General features: G+C 24.8%; 1 protein-coding gene across 1 annotated transcript; it reads right to left on the bottom strand.

Annotated features, from left to right (window-relative positions):
• Positions 1–1,001: 1,001 nt before the first annotated feature.
• Positions 1,002–13,323, bottom strand: LOC145842529 (uncharacterized). Its single transcript, XM_082949990.1, has 4 exons — positions 12,996–13,323; positions 9,361–9,558; positions 2,749–2,974; positions 1,002–1,584 (listed from the first exon to the last, which is right to left on the bottom strand). The coding sequence occupies exons 1-4, from the start codon at positions 13,276–13,278 to the stop codon at positions 1,356–1,358; spliced, it is 936 nt and encodes a 311-aa protein (XP_082806116.1). The 5' UTR covers positions 13,279–13,323; the 3' UTR covers positions 1,002–1,355.
• Between the last annotated feature and the right edge of the window lie 6,371 nt (positions 13,324–19,694).

Here is a 19,694-nt window from a genome sequence, read left to right as displayed (position 1 = left end):
TGTTTTATGGTTGTTTACACTAAATTTATATAATTTTTCTTTGTCCTCGAAACTTAAAAGACTTGTAATGTACTGCAAAGGATTTTTAAGCTTACTTTCTATACTAAATTCAAAATTCTAATAAGTTTGTTATATTATAGTTGTAATTAATTTAACTATTATAAAGAATTCAATAGCTTTTAATAACTCCTCTTATGTATGTTAACTTTGTTATGTTTAAAGTACAATAACAATAAAAATAAAACTTGAACTGTAATGTAATTCTAAAACTATTTTTTACATTAAAGAACTTCTCAAACTTTCAACAACTTGTAACATTTATTTAAAAAAGTGAAAAAAAAGTACAAAAAAGTCGATAATTAAATATATGAAAAGAATAGAAAACAACAGATAGTTTTACCAAATTATTACGATGTAAAACTTAACAAACTATAAAGAGAAAACTTTCAGTACAAAGACATGAGTAAAATAAAAAATAGCTGCAGCAAATGTTTTAAATTAAGTTGCAATTATAAAGCTTAAAACAAATAAAGAAAATGTATGAAACTACTTTGTAGTACAACAATAAAGTCTAAAATAAATTAAGCAGCAATTTTTAAGTGGTAAAGTATACTGAAGACATATTAAGTTGTGTCTGGTTTTGAATCTTGTATTTATAAAAAGTACATATTCAATAAACTCTATTTTTAATCAAGATAAAAATAAGTGTTTTACAAGTTGAAGCTTAAAACACTAACTTTCATTTATTTTCATTTCAGTTGTTAAATTATAAGACTTAACACATTTTATAAACTAGTTAGGCAGTAAGAAGTTTTTTAATATTAGTTTATATTAGAAAAAAATGTAATGATAAAAATAGTTGTGCATTAAATAAAACCGAAAAATTCTGGATAAATTTGATTTCATGATTGCTAAATTTTTGTGTAAAAATGGAGAGTATGTTAAACAAATTGTTTTTGCAAAAGTTTTATTTTCTAATTGTTGTAACGAAAAAACTTAGATATAAAAGTTTTAATGAATATGTGAACATTAGAAAAAAAAATTTTTATAAAAGTATTTTTTAGTATAGATTGCTTTCAATTGTGCTAATAAAGTTAAACTTTAAAACTTTGAGTACTTTTCGTATGCTTATCATAAGTCTTATAAAAATTAATAATAAATCATTAGTTTTTATCACTACAAGTATTTGTAATTGGTTTTTTGAAACAACTAAGCAGCGTTAATCAAAACAAAAACTAAAAACATTAAATCAAAAGTAATAAGACTAATTAAATAAAACTGCAAACTCACTTACAAAAAGACGCAAAACTCAAACAAGCATTGAAATTCAAAAAGTTTACAGCTTAACGCCTCCCTCACGTGGCCGAATTTTCGCTTTTGTTGCTTGAAGAAGTGGATTGTGCAGGGATCATGACTGTTGGGGAGAAGACGGAGTCGTTGTCATGGGAACCTCTGTGGGGCCCGTTGTACCCGTACAACTTGGAGAAAATGGCGCTTAACAGGTTAGCGTCGTGGTTGTCTTGGTGATAGATGCGGTCCCTGGACCCGTGAAGGACTTGACGGTCGATCTTTGCCGCCCTCCATCTGCAAAAAGTTTATAATGATAATATTTACATTAATTAGGTTTGTTGTTATTATTTTAATGTTGTAGTTTTTTGTTCATGTTTCACTTGTTTGACTTTTTTGATCAGATTTTACTTTATATAGAGCTTTTAAATTTGTTATATTTAAAATACGTTTTAATATTTCAAATTTATCTCTCCTTAGAAGTACCAACAGCGGCTTCTATGCTTTGTATTTATAAATACAGTAAATCAATCTATAAGTCAAATTATCTTATATAAAATGAAAATGTTGTAGGTTATTCTGCAAGAAGATATTTTGTTAAACTAATATTTTTAAGTTGCAATGTTTGTTGTTATTATCATTTAGTTTTTTAGTTTTTTGTTTTAGCTTCACTTGTTTGACTTTAAAATGAAGTCTGATCACAAAAGTCAAACAAGTGAAGCTTAAATAAAAAACTACAAAATAAAGTGAGCTCTTAAACTTATTATATTCAAAAAAATGCGTTTATGGTTATTTCTACAACTTTTTAGTCTTTTGTCTCTCCTAAAAATAACCAATTTTTATGCTCTTTTATACGCGAAAAAAGTAGTAAGTCAATTTTACAGTCAAACTATTATGTTGTGGGCTATTATACCGGATTAAAAATCAAAGATAAAATTAGAAAAGAAGAAATATAATAAAATAATCAATATCACTAGTTTTAGTGGTACGGTCCCCAACGTCAGTATAAGCAAATTAAAAAAATATATACAGAAAAATAAAACCAGAAGGACTTGACGGTCGATCTTTGCCGCCCTCCATCTGTAAGAATTTTATAGTGATAATATTTTTATCGATTTGGCTTGTTGTTATTATTTTAATTTTGAAGTTTTTTGTTCATGCTTCAATTGTTTGACTTTTTTGATCAGATCTTACTTTTTTGTGATCTTCTAAACTTATTTTAATCAAAATATATGCATTAATCTACAATTTTTTAGTCTTTTCGTCTTTCCTAAAATGAACCAACTGCAGCTTTTATTCATGAAAATAGTAAATCAATCTCCGAAGTCAAATTATTACATATAAGTTGAAAAATTGTAGATTATCTTACTGAGTTTAAAATCAAAGAAGAATTTAGAAATAAGTATAATGTTTTAAGGGTAATTAAATGATTATATATTTAAAAAAATCAACAAAACCGACTTGCAACCGAACCAAGTGCACAACAGAACGGTTCCAAGGGTCAACATGAAGCTCCCCATCACCAAGGGGGCCACCGCTAGTTGGCGCAGTTTCTCGCTGTCCTCCGTGGTGGAGTTGAAATTAGCTGAAACTCCGATGCACACGAACACAAGTCCTCCGAAGATCATCAGCGGCGCGAATCCGGAGGAAAGTTTGCTGCAGCGACGCGCTTGGGAGGAGGATTCTTCTGTTTAGGGGAAATTATTAGGTATTAGAGTGAATGTTGTAATTGGTTATAATATATATAATGAAGTTCACAAAAGATATCTGAATATCGAAGCAAACCCGAAGGACAGTTTGCTGCATTAATACTGATGCATCATTATTTTGAGTTCAACTTTAATTAAGGTAGTATAACAAATGATTAGGATATCATAAATAAAACAAATAAATAAGGTATAAAACAATCAGGAATATGGTTTGCTGCATTCCGTAGTTTTAATTTGTCTATAAAGAGAAGATTGGTTTGGTATAAAACAAATGAATGTTTTGTTTTATGACGTAACAATAGTTTGCTTGGGTGCAGGGTGGCCAAGCATTAAATAATTTTTACACTTATAACAATCACAACTGTTTTTTTTGTTTTGAAATTTAATGCTTGATTCATCGAGTGGTGACAGGTCTTGGAAAGATGGTTAACAAATTAAAAAAAAATGAAAGGGTATAGAACTGGGAAAATGCACCTCTTTGTTTGTTGGCTATCATGACTTTAGTTTGCAGATCTATCCTAAGTGATTGTATATTTTCCTTATTATTTTTACACTTTTGTCTTTAAGAGTATAATAGTGATTAATCAAGTTAAGATGAATCGTTAGATTTAAAAAGCTTTGTTTATATTGGCTCTGCTTTCAAATACTTTTCGATTTGACTCAAAAGCGTGAAAACAAATTTTCTTTTGTAATACTATCGTATAAGTACTATCATATAAGTGTTGTAATAAATATTTAGTATAGTTAAATATATTAGATATAAGTTTTTATATATAAAATAAAATAAATGTTTATTTAGTGTTATAATTTTACCCAGTTTTATAAAAATCCATTAAACAGTTTGCTGTGAAAAATAAGCAGAGGAGTAAAAAATTTCATTACATCGCGAACTTTGGCACACAAAAGACATTATAAAGTCATCATTTTTGTTTTTGGCAATTAAATTGACAACGTGATTACATAAAACATTTATTGAAAAACAAAGATTATCTTTTAAAATGTTTAAGCTGTTAATTTTACAACTTGACATTTGTATTATGATATTTGTTGTGCAAACTTAAAAGTTATTTTTAGCTAGAGCATGTTATATGTTTGTATTTATTATAATTTAGCATTAATTTTCAAGCTCATTTTATCACCTGGTAAAAATAACTACTTCAAACTTTACAACTTGGAATTGTTTATTGTAAACTAAATTGTTATTTTTAGCTACAGCTTGTTTTGTTTATGTTATTTTTTATAGCTTCTTTCATAAGCTAAGAAAAAACGGCTAGCTAAACCTAAAGATATATATAATTACTTATCATAAGATAAGATGTAACGTTATAAGGCGTTAAATCCTGGAGATCCTGATAAGCTAAGCTTATCGGAATGTATATCACAGATGTTCTTGTGCTAAAACTTTATTCCGACTAACGGCGTTTCACTGCTCTCAAATAAATTTAAGAACAGATCTACGGAGTCTATAAAATGTTAACACACATTAGAAAAAAAGCAGAAAAAAGCATGTATAATTATGTATAGTGTTTATCTAGGTAGTAACTATAAATGGACTTTATGGTTTAAAAACAAAGTTTGGGATAAAAGCGTAAAATTATAAAATTGTCTACAAAAAAAACAAATTTAATAAAAGTAGGCACCAACCTCAAAAAGCTCTAAGAATAGGCAAATTTTAAAAATGAAAATTAAATTGAGTTGTGCAGAAATGTTACGTCATAATAATTTTAACAAACTATTCAATAATTTATACAGCTTGAAAACATGAAGTATTAAACTTGCAAGAATATATAAGTTTTGTGAAATAAATTAGTACATAAATAGACAGAGTTATTTAAAGTAGAATCGTCGGTTATGGGGACAGATATTCGATAAATCTTGCCGCTTATTCAGAAGTAGGTCTTTATCTTCTGCTGCAATTACTGCTCTTTCTGTATTGCAAGTTGGGCAAATTCTACTTACTCCGTTGGATGTATGTTTTATCTTTGAAACAATACTCCACTCCATGTTTGGCCTTTTACCGTACCTGTGAAAAAAGCTCCAGACATAATCCGATAAACGCGTGCTTTGTTTTTTTATGAAACGTAGATATGAACAATATTTCTAATTATACTAATCAAATTAATAATAACAGTAATAATAATAATAATAATAATTTTAATAACAGTAATAATAATAATAATCCTAATAGTAAAAATTTTAATTATGGTAACAATAATGTAAAACATATTAAAACTTTAAACATTAAAGATATAAGCTATAATGATAACATTAATATTAATGATAATGAAAATATCGATATCAATAATACTAACAATAATGTAGATTATAATAATCAACGTATAACTAGAAGTATTTCTAAAATGATAAAAGAAAACTTAGAACAAGTAAGTGATAATAGCGCTAAAAGTATAAGCAAAATGCATAACAATAAAACTATAAATAAATATTCAAAACCAGCTAACCCTAATAGTAATAAGTTAAGTAATATGCCTAAAACATGTAATTGCCGTAAATTAAACAAAGATAACTGCCCATTAAAAGGTAATTGCTTAATTAAAAATGTAATTTATAAAGTTAAAGTTGAAAGTAAGGGCCCAGATAAAATTTATATCGGAAGTACAGCAGGTAGTTTCAAGGATAGATATGCTAATCATAAACATACTTTTAAAAATATAAATAAAAAACAAAGCACGCGTTTATCGGATTATGTCTGGAGCTTTTTTCACAGGTACGGTAAAAGGCCAAACATGGAGTGGAGTATTGTTTCAAAGATAAAACATACATCCAACGGAGTAAGTAGAATTTGCCCAACTTGCAATACAGAAAGAGCAGTAATTGCAGCAGAAGATAAAGACCTACTTCTGAATAAGCGGCAAGATTTATCGAATATCTGTCCCCATAACCGACGATTCTACTTTAAATAACTCTGTCTATTTATGTACTAATTTATTTCACAAAACTTATATATTCTTGCAAGTTTAATACTTCATGTTTTCAAGCTGTATAAATTATTGAATAGTTTGTTAAAATTATTATGACGTAACATTTCTGCACAACTCAATTTAATTTTCATTTTTAAAATTTGCCTATTCTTAGAGCTTTTTGAGGTTGGTGCCTACTTTTATTAAATTTGTTTTTTTTGTAGACAATTTTATAATTTTACGCTTTTATCCCAAACTTTGTTTTTAAACCATAAAGTCCATTTATAGTTACTACCTAGATAAACACTATACATAATTATACATGCTTTTTTCTGCTTTTTTTCTAATGTGTGTTAACATTTTATAGACTCCGTAGATCTGTTCTTAAATTTATTTGAGAGCAGTGAAACGCCGTTAGTCGGAATAAAGTTTTAGCACAAGAACATCTGTGATATAATTACTTATCAATATTTAGCTGTTACTATAGATTATGTAGTTTACAATAGAGGCTAACATTATATATATTTTTAATAAAAGTATGGTTTTAATATGTAGTGTATGTAAGATTTTACAATAAAATTCTAAAAAAAAACCTCATTATCTTTTGTGTTGTTGAAATAATATTCCATTTTAACTGTTATTTTTTTCTACTTGCTTATTAGATTTAAAATATATGAAGTTCTTTTATCAATAATGTCTCATAAAAAATTACAATTTTAACACTAAGTTTAAAACTATAAAGCTACAAAAATGCTATTTTTAAAAAAATTTCTAAATTTTATCAAAAACAAATTACAATATATCGAGCTTTTCTACAGTGGTTATTTTAAATTTCAATTAAAAATTATTCAGCAAATGAATTCAAACAAACCATTCAAGCTATTCAATTAAACTATCTTTGAAATATTCAAGCTGTTTTTCACATTAATTTTGTGTAAACAAATTTGAACCCTTACAACTTTAGCTTCAATCCGTGGTAAACCACAAGATATGTTATTCATACATTTGTGACGTCACACAAAACGTTTCATTCGTCATAATAACGAATTTCATGAGTATTTAAAAATGAAAAGTTTGCATGTTTTTAAAGTTATATTTGAACTTGAACTATTACTTACTAAACTATTTTTAATTGTCTAAATATAAAACATGTTAATTTATTTTTACCTAATCAGTATCTTAAATACATTAATTCTAAATTAAAGCTTAATAAGTTTATTAAAACTCAACATAGCTTTTTATGTATAATTGCTGAAGTTTGATATTTATTTATTAAAAAAGGCAACTATGTTTTCTTGAAAGTTTTGATCTTATTGATTGATTTAAACATAGCTTACTTTATGATATTCAGTATACCTTCCTCTTTTGTATACATAGAACTTTTGATTTAGTTAAAAAAAGGGTACAAAAATTAAATAAATTTTTATAAAACTCTATTTTTTCATTTATATGTATACTTATAAATGAATTTTGTTCAAAAAATAAATAAAAACTAGTAAACATTCTAACTTAAAATTCTTAATTTTTGTAAATTTAAAGCATATTAAGAACGTATTTTATACTAATTAAACTATGTATAAACTTTCATTCTAATTTTAAGTTGAAATAGTTTTTAACGTAGAAAACTTATTTGAACCCTATTAATGAAGTACTTAACTTAAATAACTTTTTTTTTATAACTAAAAATAAATATTATTTATTGTCAATTTATACTTTATCAAACTATAAAACAGGTTCAGTATAAGGTTGTGGTAATCGTTATGATAAACCATATAAATAAACGCTAAAGTTTAAAAAATAGCAAGATTAGATAAACTTAAATGTGTATTTTTAAGCCAGTAACCGAAAATTTTTGTTGTCTAAATTGTATCATATTCATACTAAAAAAAAATCAAGTACATTGTTATGTAGTTGTTTTAAAAATCATAAAAGTTAATTTTTTGTGAACTTAGTTGAAATCAGCTGTCAATTACATTCTTATTGCAATAAATATTTTGATATCAAGTTGCAAAGAGTTATTGTTTTGCAGTATCTAATGTCATAATAAGTATCTAAATCACGATTAAAAAATAAAAAAATATTTCAATCAGGTCAAATCTTTAAAAATTTATAAAACTTCATACTTTTATGCAGTTAAAAGATCATAATGTTATAGGAGTCACAAACTATCTTACTCAAAGAAAATATTGATAGAAGATAGTTGTGTTTTGGAATATTCTCAAGCTATAACTTTTTTTATATTTAAGCATAAGCTAAAACTTGGTTCAAAATATATTGTAACTGAGGATATATTTAACTTTATTGTTTGATAAGTAAAGCATTGGATGATAAACAAATTTTTGATATAATAATCTTGTAAATAAAGTTTTAACAAAAAGTTGTCTTTTTTACATTTTATCAACTCTATAAAGGAGTAAGTAGAAATTGTTTCGGTTAAAGATAAAAATTTTGTTGTCTTCTTTCATTTAAAAAACTATAAATTTAATAATTTGAACATAATTTCAACTTTTTATAGAATTTAAACAAATTGCTTTACAATAATTTGATATTAAATTTTGCAGATATGTGGTTTGTACTTTAATAAGGTTTATAATTTATTTCACATTCATCTAAAGTTCAAACAAGAATTTAATTACTTATTTTATATTTTTTGCATTAAATTTCAAATAACTATATTAAATTTATTGCTTTCACACGAATTCTTTCGATAAATTTAAACTTAAAATGTACATATATTTTTAAAAACAATACAAACTTTAATGCTAATTAAAAATAAAATTATTCACAAACCCAAGCTTACGCATACTTTTATAAATATTTTTGATAAAATTAAAAATTGCATATGCAAAGTTTACATTTTCACTAAGTTTTGTTCTTATATTTTAACAAATTAAGGTGGTTTAATATTATATCAAAAATATTACAGTTATGTCTTAAATATTGCAAATTTTGTTCTATTTAAAACAAAAATCTAACTGTTTATATTTTGCTTCTAGTTCTTAGTCTTGCACTTAATTGATAAAAACTAAAAAAGTTTCTACAAACTTAAACGTAAACAAAAACAAGATTAAATTGAACAACTTAATAATAGTATTTAAAATTAGGTCATTTAAAAATAATAATAGTTTAGTAATATTTATTAAACAGACAAACCTGATTCTTGTTTTTACGTCAGTGATTTTATACAAAAAAGTACTAAAAACTATCATATTTATTATATCATTACGATATTTAAATAAACGTTTACTTATTTATTTATTAAAGCAAACCTAATTGGTAAATTTATGACAGTAATTCTTAGTCTTGCATTTCTTTTTATTTTAATATTTTTTGATAAAAAATATTAAACTTTCTACAAAACTAAACGTAAATAAAACAAGCTTAATTCAAACAACTAATGTTTTTAAGTATTTTATTAAAAAATTGAATTTATTAAAACAAACCTAATTGTTTGATTTTGTCCCAGTGGTTCTTCGTCCACTCCTTGCCGAAGGAATTTCGCGCGCTCCTCCTCTTGCCTCCCTCTGTGACGTCATAGTTGGGCGAAGTTGTTCTGAGCGGAAGAGACTGAAGGATGTCGTTTAGTGAGGACGACATTCGGTTCTGGGAATTTCCCGAATTCGAACCTGGTGTTTGCGTTCCTGAGAAGGGCATTTTGTTTACTAAAATTTGCTGTTATTTGTTTTTTATTTAAAGTACAATTTTAATTTTGTTTAAATTTATTTAATTAATTTATTTTTTTTTGTTATACATACACTAAATTTTTAAATATTTAACTTAGGACATGTTTTAAAAAGTAAAATTTTAAATTTGTGACTTAATTTTAAACTTTAATTTTAAACCCTATTAGTCAGATTAATGATTTTTGATGAATTAGTTAGTATGGCCATATACTTTAACGAAAATAATTCAAAAAATTACGTAGATATTTTTTACATAATATATAACATATTCAAAACTTATAAGTATTTAAAAGACTATAATCATAAAAGCTTAAAGCTTATACCATTAAAACATACAAAAAATTATAATTTAGAATTTAAAAAATATCAATTTACAACTAAATCTAATAGGATTTAAAATAAGTCAATGAAAAAATATTCCTGAAAAATTAGTTACGGAAACTAAATTGCGACATGCCATTTTAAACTAAATAAAATCTTAAAGTTGTTTTTAAACAAAAAACAGCTAAATACTTACTGCAATAAGTAAAAGTATTGAAAAAATAACTTCTAACTTTATAACGTCACTCTTATTAAGTACTTGTATAAACTAAACTAAATTTATTAAAAACAAAAAGATAAGATATTTCAATACATATTTTTAGTCTAGCAAAAATACTTTTTTAAACATAAGTCAGAAACCTATTTTTAATATAAAAAAGCTTTCTATTAGATGAAAATCAATGCTTTTCTGAAGTTGTTGCTTGCCATAAGAATGTTTTGGAAAGAAAACAAAAGTTTTACAGAATACTTAAGTCTCGCTCAATTATAACAAAACCATCGTAAAATGTTTTTTTATCGGTAAATTATAAATTATGCTAGTACTATGCGAGAAAAATTATGCACCCAATTTTGTTTGCACTTTGAGATTTTTTTTCTTCTACTTTACAATACAAACGTCTGTTTATACGCAATTTACAACTTTTAAACCACAAAAGCATTTAATTTAATTTTTTCAGTATTAGTTTAATGTCGCGGTAAACATTTCAAACGTAAATGTATATTAAAATTCTTTATTGTCTTCTTCACTGAGAATTTATGTAATAAAACTCAAAAATTTTACAATTTTTAACTTTTTTTTGTCTGTATGCATCATTAAATTTTTTATTTTATTTTACTTTCAATTGTGATAATGTTTTTGCTACATAAACATAAAAAACTCTGAGCTTACTGAATATAGTTTTTGAAAATCAACAAATAACTTTAAAGAAAGTATTACAATTTTAAAGGAGTATAACTTAAAATAAAAACTTAAAAGCTTAAATACAACAAAACTTCAAATAAAACAAAAACGTAAACAAATATTCTTGTTTTGACTATTTTGTTTCAAAGCAAAGTTAATTTCAATAAAGTATAAGATGGATATTTCAATTTGCTTTGATTTTTACTTTTTACTATTTCTCTTTTACGCTTTTTTATGGGTAGGTGAAAATTTTATTTCAGTTTTATTGCTTTTACTTTTTGTATTTAAACTTTAAATTAAAACTCATGAATTTTAATTTTACTTCAAAATTTACTTTGAAGTTATAAAATTAAAGCAGTTGTTCTTGACTTTAACTTCCTTAATAAAATTCTAATATAGATTTAAATTCAACAAAAAAGTTTAGAAATAAGCTGTAATAAATCAACAAACACTGTTGCAAGAAATGAGCTTCGAAGTTTTCAAAACAAGAATTTTTACGCATTAAAAAATTTCATTGCCTAATTATAAAAAACCCACTGAAATAAAGCCGCTAAAATGTATCTAATTTTTTTCAATGAACTTTATTGCAAAAATTAGTGTCTTTATATTAATAGATCGTTGTTGAGTTTGCTATTATTTCCAATAACATTAAGTTTAAAGTATTTGGTTGTTTTAGTTTTAATAAATTTCTTTTTTATTAAGTACAAGTTTTTTAAAAACGAACGCTGAACATAAAATTAAAATTTGCAGAAATATTTCAAAGTATATTAAACAAAACAAAATACGCAATACTAAAACTTTACTCAGAAATAAGTCTATTTAAAAAAAAATAAAACCTCTATCTATCTTAAATCGAAACCTTAAAAAATTCGTTTCTTGTTTAACTTGTTGTATTGTTATTAGTAAAATAAAAGAACGAAATTAACTTTATTAATATACTTCAGTAGCTTTTTATAAAGTTTCTCAATTTGTTTTTCAAGTATGAACTAAACTTTTGTGCATATACCTGTGTAGCAGTTCAACTTTATATAAATTAGATTTTGTTAAAAAAAAATATATATATATTTGAGCACTAGGTGACGCAAGAGATAAAAGTAAAAACGTAAACTATAAATAGAAGAATAAAATATTTTTGTATTGGTCAACACTACATATATAGTTTAAAAAATTTTTAAAAATAAATTAAGAAGCTACACCAGCTTATCACTTATGTTTTATGTTTCATTGCAAAATAAAAATTCCAGCTACATTAGGTTTTTGTAGTTTTCGGACAATTAGAATTGTAATAATTTTCTAATAAAGGAGCTGTTAAAAATTTTTTGATGTAACATGTATATATATAGGTATAAATAAACCTGAGCTATTTTGTTGTCCGAGAAAGAAACTTTCGGCGGATTCGTAAGACGATATTGAAGACCCTAAAGTTAAAAATTACAAAAACTTTATACTTCAAAAAGTCCATTTACAAGACAATGATTCACCCTGTAAAACTCTTTAGTGATAATTAGTTTATGTAAAAAAAACAAACATATATGAAGACAATATGGCCTAACAACAACTTACAATCGGTAATAAAAAAAGAAATTTGGACAGTAATAGTTGTGAACTTTTTTAGTAAAATGCAAAAACTTAAAAAAATTTAAAGGTACTTGCGATCTGTTTCGAAACTGGTTTTAGAGTTAGTTACAGAGATTTAAGTACGCACGTACGTAAAATTGAAACATTGTCCTGTAGAACAAACTCTTTGAAATATGAAATTTGTATTTATTCACTTGGACTCAAGTTGAGGGCTCTAATTTTTACTTTTAAAATAAACCAAAAGGAAACAAACGACTGAAAATTAACTAATGAAAGTTAAATGGACTTTGAAAAATAAATTTTTGTAACTTAAACTCACTTTTTTTTGGACGTAAACAACCCTAAATTCGGTACGTTAAAAAAAAACCAAAGAGTCTTTATAGTTTTAAATAAAATCATAAAGTTTTAATATCTTAATACAAATTTAATGTGTATAAAATAGACTACATAACTTTATTAAAATTCTATCACCAAGTATTATAATTCGAGTTTTAGAAACCTCAGAGTAGATAAATAAAATATATTTTATAGTCACCACTCACAGTACAACATTAATAATTAAATAATTAAATTAAATTAAAATAAACAAAATCACCTGAATTATTTTGGGGAGGGAACGTGAAAACTGCGGACTGGTACGAACTGACAGAAGACCCGGATGTCCGGTGTGTGGGGTCCCTGTTTACTCCTCTCCTTGCGCCATCTAGTGGTACACCCCCCAGTTGTACCTGCTCGCAGCTGTACGAGTACTGTGACGTCATAGTTGGTTGTGACATCATTTGTGACGGCTCATTGGAAGTTGAGGAGGTGGAGGGCTTGGAGGGGAGGAACTGGACCCGTTCGTCGTCGGGAGGAGGAGATTCTGATTGTGACGTCATAAATGAGTCTTTTTGGGATTTAAGAAAATTTGTTGTTAATAAAAGTTTAGAACTGTTCAGAAAAATATAATTAACTTTGTTTTGTTGTATACATTTAGTTTATTGTTGATTTATGTATATGTTTGGGCTAAAAAAACACTTTTGAAAATTAAAAAAACAAAGTTGAACAAGCTAAAATAATATATATATTCTTTCAAGACTTTGCTATGCAAACTAAATTAAAATAAGATAAGTTTCAGTTTAAGTTAAATTTTGAAAAATTTTTAATTTAACATTTATTTTGTACTACATTTAAATTCAATCATTATTTTTTGTAATTTTAGTTTGCTTACTACATAGCTCTTTCGATACTTTTATTAAAATAATAAAAGCTTAATTATTTAAACTAAAACAAAACTTATTAACTAGTTTTTGTTTGGTTTTTATTTATGTTTATATAATATTTTTAAGACTGTGGTTAAATTTACTTATTTTTTACTATCAAAAATTAACAAACTGCGTAGGCTCATATTTTTTTGTTTTCACTATAAACCCATTAAAGCTTTAAATAAACAAAATTAAATTTATTTATATAAAATTTCATGACGATTTTAAAAACTCATTTCTTTGAAACACAGTATCTATTTTTAATCTTTTGCGTAAAGTTTTTTATAGATTTTTTAATGTTTAAAACGTGTAAAAAATCAAATAAAAAATAGCATTGCTTTAATATTTTTTATGTAAGAAAATTAATGTACTAAGATAAAAATTAAACACTTACTACATATCGTTGTTAGCTAAAACATTGTTGTTAGTTCTGATATTAAAAAAAAACATTTAAAAAAAAGAATCACCATAAGGTTTAAAATGTTTTTTTAACACATAAAAAAAAAGTTGTAAATTAAAAATATGTAATTAGTCAGCAGCAAAATTTTTCATAGTTCAAGTTTGCCCTGCTACGTCACCAGCTTGTAATTTTACACTGCGCTCATACGTCATAAGCAGTGTGACGTCATAATCAAGAAAAAGCTGCTGCTTCCGGTGAGAAACAAAATAAAAACTAAAGATTATTCTCAAAAATAAAATAAAAAATTATTCTCCTTTTATTTTTGTGATGAAAAAATAAAACATTTGACGTTGGTAAGATGAAAGTCAAATTAGCAAACAAACAAAAACAAACTTATAATTTATTGTGAAGTTAATTAATTAAAAATTATTTTTAAATTTTCTATCAAGTATTGCCAGTCTTTAAACTTTAAAGCTTCTGATTTTACTTTGAAAAAATAAATTTTATAAATTTATAAAATAAAATTTACCTTGACACTTTAAAAAAGTAAATATTCAAAAGTAGACAGAGAATTTTCGACAATAAACTCATTTTTTCCTTTCAATAGTAATTTATAAGTTTTAGAAAAAATGATAGTGAAAATTCAAATACTTTCTCTAATTAAAAAAATTCCACAAAATTTTAGTCATGCATCTTATTTGAGACAAAATTTAAATTTTGAATTTGTTTTGTTTATCGAAAATTTTATGTAAAATGTTATAATTAATTTACACAAGTCTAGACTTTGTTGTCAAAAATAACTGAATTAAGTTTACAAAAGTTATAAAGCTTTTTACATCAGTATGATTTTGTCTATCATAAATTAAAAAAATTCATAACTGTTTGATTATTTTAACTTTTTATATTATGCTATCATTAATCTTTAAAGTAAATTAGTTTTTACTTAATAGCTTAAATCTTTCAAAGAATTAAACTTAACTGAAAAGCTAAAATACACTTGTAACTTTTAAGACTAACTTCCAATTAATTAGCTTAATTTTTTAAATAAAACATTATGATAAAACCTAGACTTTTATAACTTGAATTAAATTGTCTGAAACTGTTATCGAATACATTAAAATGTTTTTAAACTTTACTAAACCAATCAAACAACCTTCTAGTTTTTTATGCAAAGTTTTTTTATTTAAAACTGTTCAAAATAACACATGATATTTCATTGTCTATAAGTGTTATGATGATATACGTACTTTTTCTTACAACATTTTCATAAATGTAAGCTTTTATTTGAAAAAAAAAACATTTGTTGGTAACAGTCGTTTTTGTATGTAACAAGTACGAATATAAACTGTATATAAAAAGATTTTTGTTTTCAATACAACAAATTTCATTAACTAAACATTCTAAATTTACCAAAATTAGTTTATAAAATGATTCAAAACAAAATCTAAAACAACCTATTTTAATTACAAAATATAAAGTAATGAATAATCTGATACTAACTAGAAATACATGAAAATATACAAGAAAAAATAAAAAATCCTATAAAAATTTTTTTAGCGTTTTTTTTTTCCAACTCTTCATATGCAACAAACAGATAATCAATTGAAAAAAAAAATCAATTATTATTAATTTGCTAAACACAAGCTTTCGTTTATGATTTAAGTTTTAAAAAGTTTGTGGTAACTTGTCTACTTTCAACAACAGTTCCTGGAAAAACTTGGTATTTTTAACCTAATGCTAAATATACAGCGTTATACAGTAATTAACTTAAAAAACACTTTTGGTTTTAAACTAATAATAAACGTTTTTATTGATGAAAAAAGTTTTAAATTAACCTGCATAGCTTAAATAAAGTTTATATTAAGATTTTTAAACAGTTAGTAATGTTAAATGTTTTTGATATTGTACACGTTTAAAGTATTTTTATACTGACTAATTTTGTGTTATTAATTCTTTGAAACAGCTTTCAAAATTAATTGGTTATTTTATACAACACAATTAGCGTCAACTATTTTCAAACAAACTCTTAAAAAAATTGTTAACTGTAACTTAATACTTATTAAAACATTCATATAATTTTTTTACACGTATTTTTAAACTTTAAGAATTTACCTAAGTATTTGTCTAAAAACTTAGATATTTACTCTAATTAAGTTGACTTAAAATTTTTTAATTTATAAAAACTTTACTGTTATACAATTTATTACAATGTCCTGGACTGTTTCCAAGTGCAACTGATTCCAAGTGCAAGCCGAAAGATTTTTTCGATCCTAAAACCAATTATTTTGAGCGCTTTTTTATTATCGTTTAATAAAAAAGTATATACATATAAGTATATATACAGTTTATTGTAAATATTTTAGTTCAAAATACGATACTTATGTTTCATAAAAGCAATAAAATTGTTTATAATTAACTTAATTATACTGTGTTTAAAATTAAGAAAAAAGTAACACCATAAAACTAATTTATTATATATATTTATTTTAAACAAGCACATATCGTATACAAACAAAGTTATAACACACTTTTTGGTATATTAAGACTAGTTTTGTTTATAAACAAAAACCTATTAGATTTGTTAACATTTTTTCTCAGCAACTACTAATAAAAAGCTCTACAGTAAATGATTTTAATTATCAAAATAATCACTCATGACAGTTATAAAACAAAATCACGAAGTAATAATAAACTGATATTTCACGATGCATTCTGTTTTGTTCGTGATAAATGTAATTGTTACGTCACAACACTCATGTTCCAAGTTTAACGACGAAATTTACAGTTGGACTTTTGCTTGTCTAATAAACAATTTTGAATATAGTAAATAACGTTTGCAAGCCGTAAAGTGATAAAAAAATTAAAAAAGTATAACGTTTTCCAGTTTTGAAATCTAAAAACCAAATCTTTATCTAACATATAAGTATAAGTTTGTTGATTACTAAAAACAAACCAAAACTTATAAATATGGTTGAAAGGACAGTGTGTATAAAAATACCTTTTTGTGATCGGGGTACATTTTAATTATTTACTGATTAATTTTTTTTTTAAACGATCTTAACTTTGACCAAAGACATACAACTAAAGAATTAAATAAAATACGTACTTTTATTATATTGTTGAAATCTCCTAAGAATTAATATTGAAGATTATCTAGTCTCCTAAAAATCGTTACCTAAGACCAAATGATTGTCTTAATACAAATATTTGAATAAGTTTACAAAACTAAACTTAGGTAGTACCATTTTACATATATTATCTAATCAATTTTATTTACAAAAACAAAAATTTTTTTTTTGTGATTAGAATGTAGATTGTAGATGAAATATTTTTCAAGTTAGTTATCAAAATTTATTCAAGCACAGGTATTTCTGTTATGTATTCCTCTAATTAGATAATATAGAAGCTTTCATTTTTTTGTATGTTTTCGTTTAAAAAAAGTTAACTTTTTATCTGCAACTTTTTTTTGTAAAAAAATATACTTGCACCTTTTAGATTTTACACGTGTTTTAGTCGTTTCGTTTGTTTGAAAGCTAGTTTTAGTGCTTATTTATATGTTAGTAGTTGTAGATATTAACAATCCAGTACAATTTTCATTTATCTGTTTGTTAAATTCTAACAAAAAAGTATATATTAATATAATTCTAACTTATTTATATATATATATAAAGTAATTATAAATTGTTAATATTAAACTTAAGAATAAACAAATAAAATATTTTGTAGTAGTCAATATTTCAATATCAATTATTTTTATCGATACTCTGAAAAAACAAACTTGCAATGCAACATATTTTGATGTTTGTTGATTAAGTTTAGCTTCATCATATATTTTAGTGGACCAAGTCTTTTGAAGTTGAAATTTATAAGATAATTTTTTGAAACGCTGCACATAAAACAAACATTTTGAGTAAACAAAATTTTAGTAATAGTACTATCATGTTCTTGATCATTTAAATACTTTTTCATCAGTTGAATCAATTTTGGAGTTATTTATTATTAGCAAATGAAAGAAAAAGTTACACTAAAAGTATATTATGACTTTATTTTAATGAAATTTTGAAAATTTAGTGTTACAACAAGTGAAATGTTGTTTTTATAACATTTTAACCAAGACAACTTAAATTAGGTTAAACAACTGTTTTTACAGTACTATAAAAGTTGTATAAGTCCATCAATTTAATCATGCTTAATAATAATTGAGTAGAACTGTAATTAGGAGCATTATTATTAGTAGCACATTATCACATCACAAAGCAAACATATACCTTTTCAGAATACACCAATAAGATTTTATCACCAGATATAGTGGAAACTAAGGATTAAGGTACTTGAAATATAAACTTAACTTATACTAAATGGTTGTATTCAATGATACTTAGGGCTACTCTATATAAAAACAGGCATGACAATGAATGAACATGTTGTATTAAAAAACAATTGCAAATGAACACTAACAAATACATCATACTTTATAAACTACTTTAATGTATTAAAAACTTTATACACGAAATGTCTAACAGGAATATACTTTAAGAAGGTATAAAACAAAATAAATTTCAAATTTAAATAAAAATGAATATAATTAGTAACAATGTCAAACAAATTCTTTAAACAACAGAAGAAAATAATATAAGTGTCTATTCAACATGAATAACATGTTTACTGCAGCAGGCTGTGGCTAGGATCTCCCACTACTTTCTGTTGCTGGTTTACATAGCAGCGTTCTTAACTTCATGCAACATTACATCAGTGGTTTCTTGTCTGCACTTTATTTTCTCCTATGTTAACTTGCATCAGTATAACACTTGTTCTTCTTTAACGCTTGGATGAACAATAATTTTAGCTCAAAACTTTCCATCAAATCTAAACAGTAGTCATTAATAGTAGTTATAATAGTCATTTATCTATTTTTTTGGTAAATTTAATATTCTTAATAGCTCCCAGTTTGGATTCAGGAAAAGACATTCTACTACTCTAGCTTAACAGAGCTTATGGAGAGTACACTATTTTCTTTTGATAAAGGTAATACTGTTTGTGCAGTTTTGTTAGGTCCATGTAAGGCTGTGTAGACAGAAAAATTTTATTCGACAAGCTAGAAATAATGGACAAAGGGGAAACATGCTTAAGTTTTTGGAGTTGTATCTCATTGAAAGAAAACAATCAGTAGATTTTGCAGGGTATACATCAACTTGTGAAAGTATAGAAGCAGGAGTGCCTCAAGGCTCAGTTTTGGCACCCTTGTTGTTTCTGGTGTACATTCATTTATATTGATCTTAAAGTTGAAATTTATTAAAGTTTTAATTAAAACTTATCAAAGTTATTTACAAAATATATATGGTGTGAAAGTTGATGACCAAAAGGTCTTTCTCCACACCAATGCATTGACTATAGTTGTTAGCGTGTTCACGTTTTTCTTTCTTCTTTCACTTTAAGTTTTAACTATATAAGTAAAACAAGTTAGATTTAATAATTGCATGTGTATAATAGTATTTTACTAAAACATAGATAATTAATACTAAGTTTATTAAATTAGATTTATAAAAATAATAAACTATTTAATTAGGACTGTAACTGATAAAAAAACTTATTTTGCTTCTAAACCTTAGTTCAGGTTGACCACTTAACCTGGAATCCTGGAAAAATATGT

Source organism: Thalia democratica, chromosome 8 (assembly GCF_965202585.1).
Source record: "Thalia democratica chromosome 8, ktThaDemo2.hap1.1, whole genome shotgun sequence".
Lineage (NCBI taxonomy): Eukaryota > Metazoa > Chordata > Thaliacea > Salpida > Salpidae > Thalia > Thalia democratica.
Note: the sequence above shows the minus strand (reverse complement) of the source record. Positions and strands in the feature narration are given on the sequence as shown.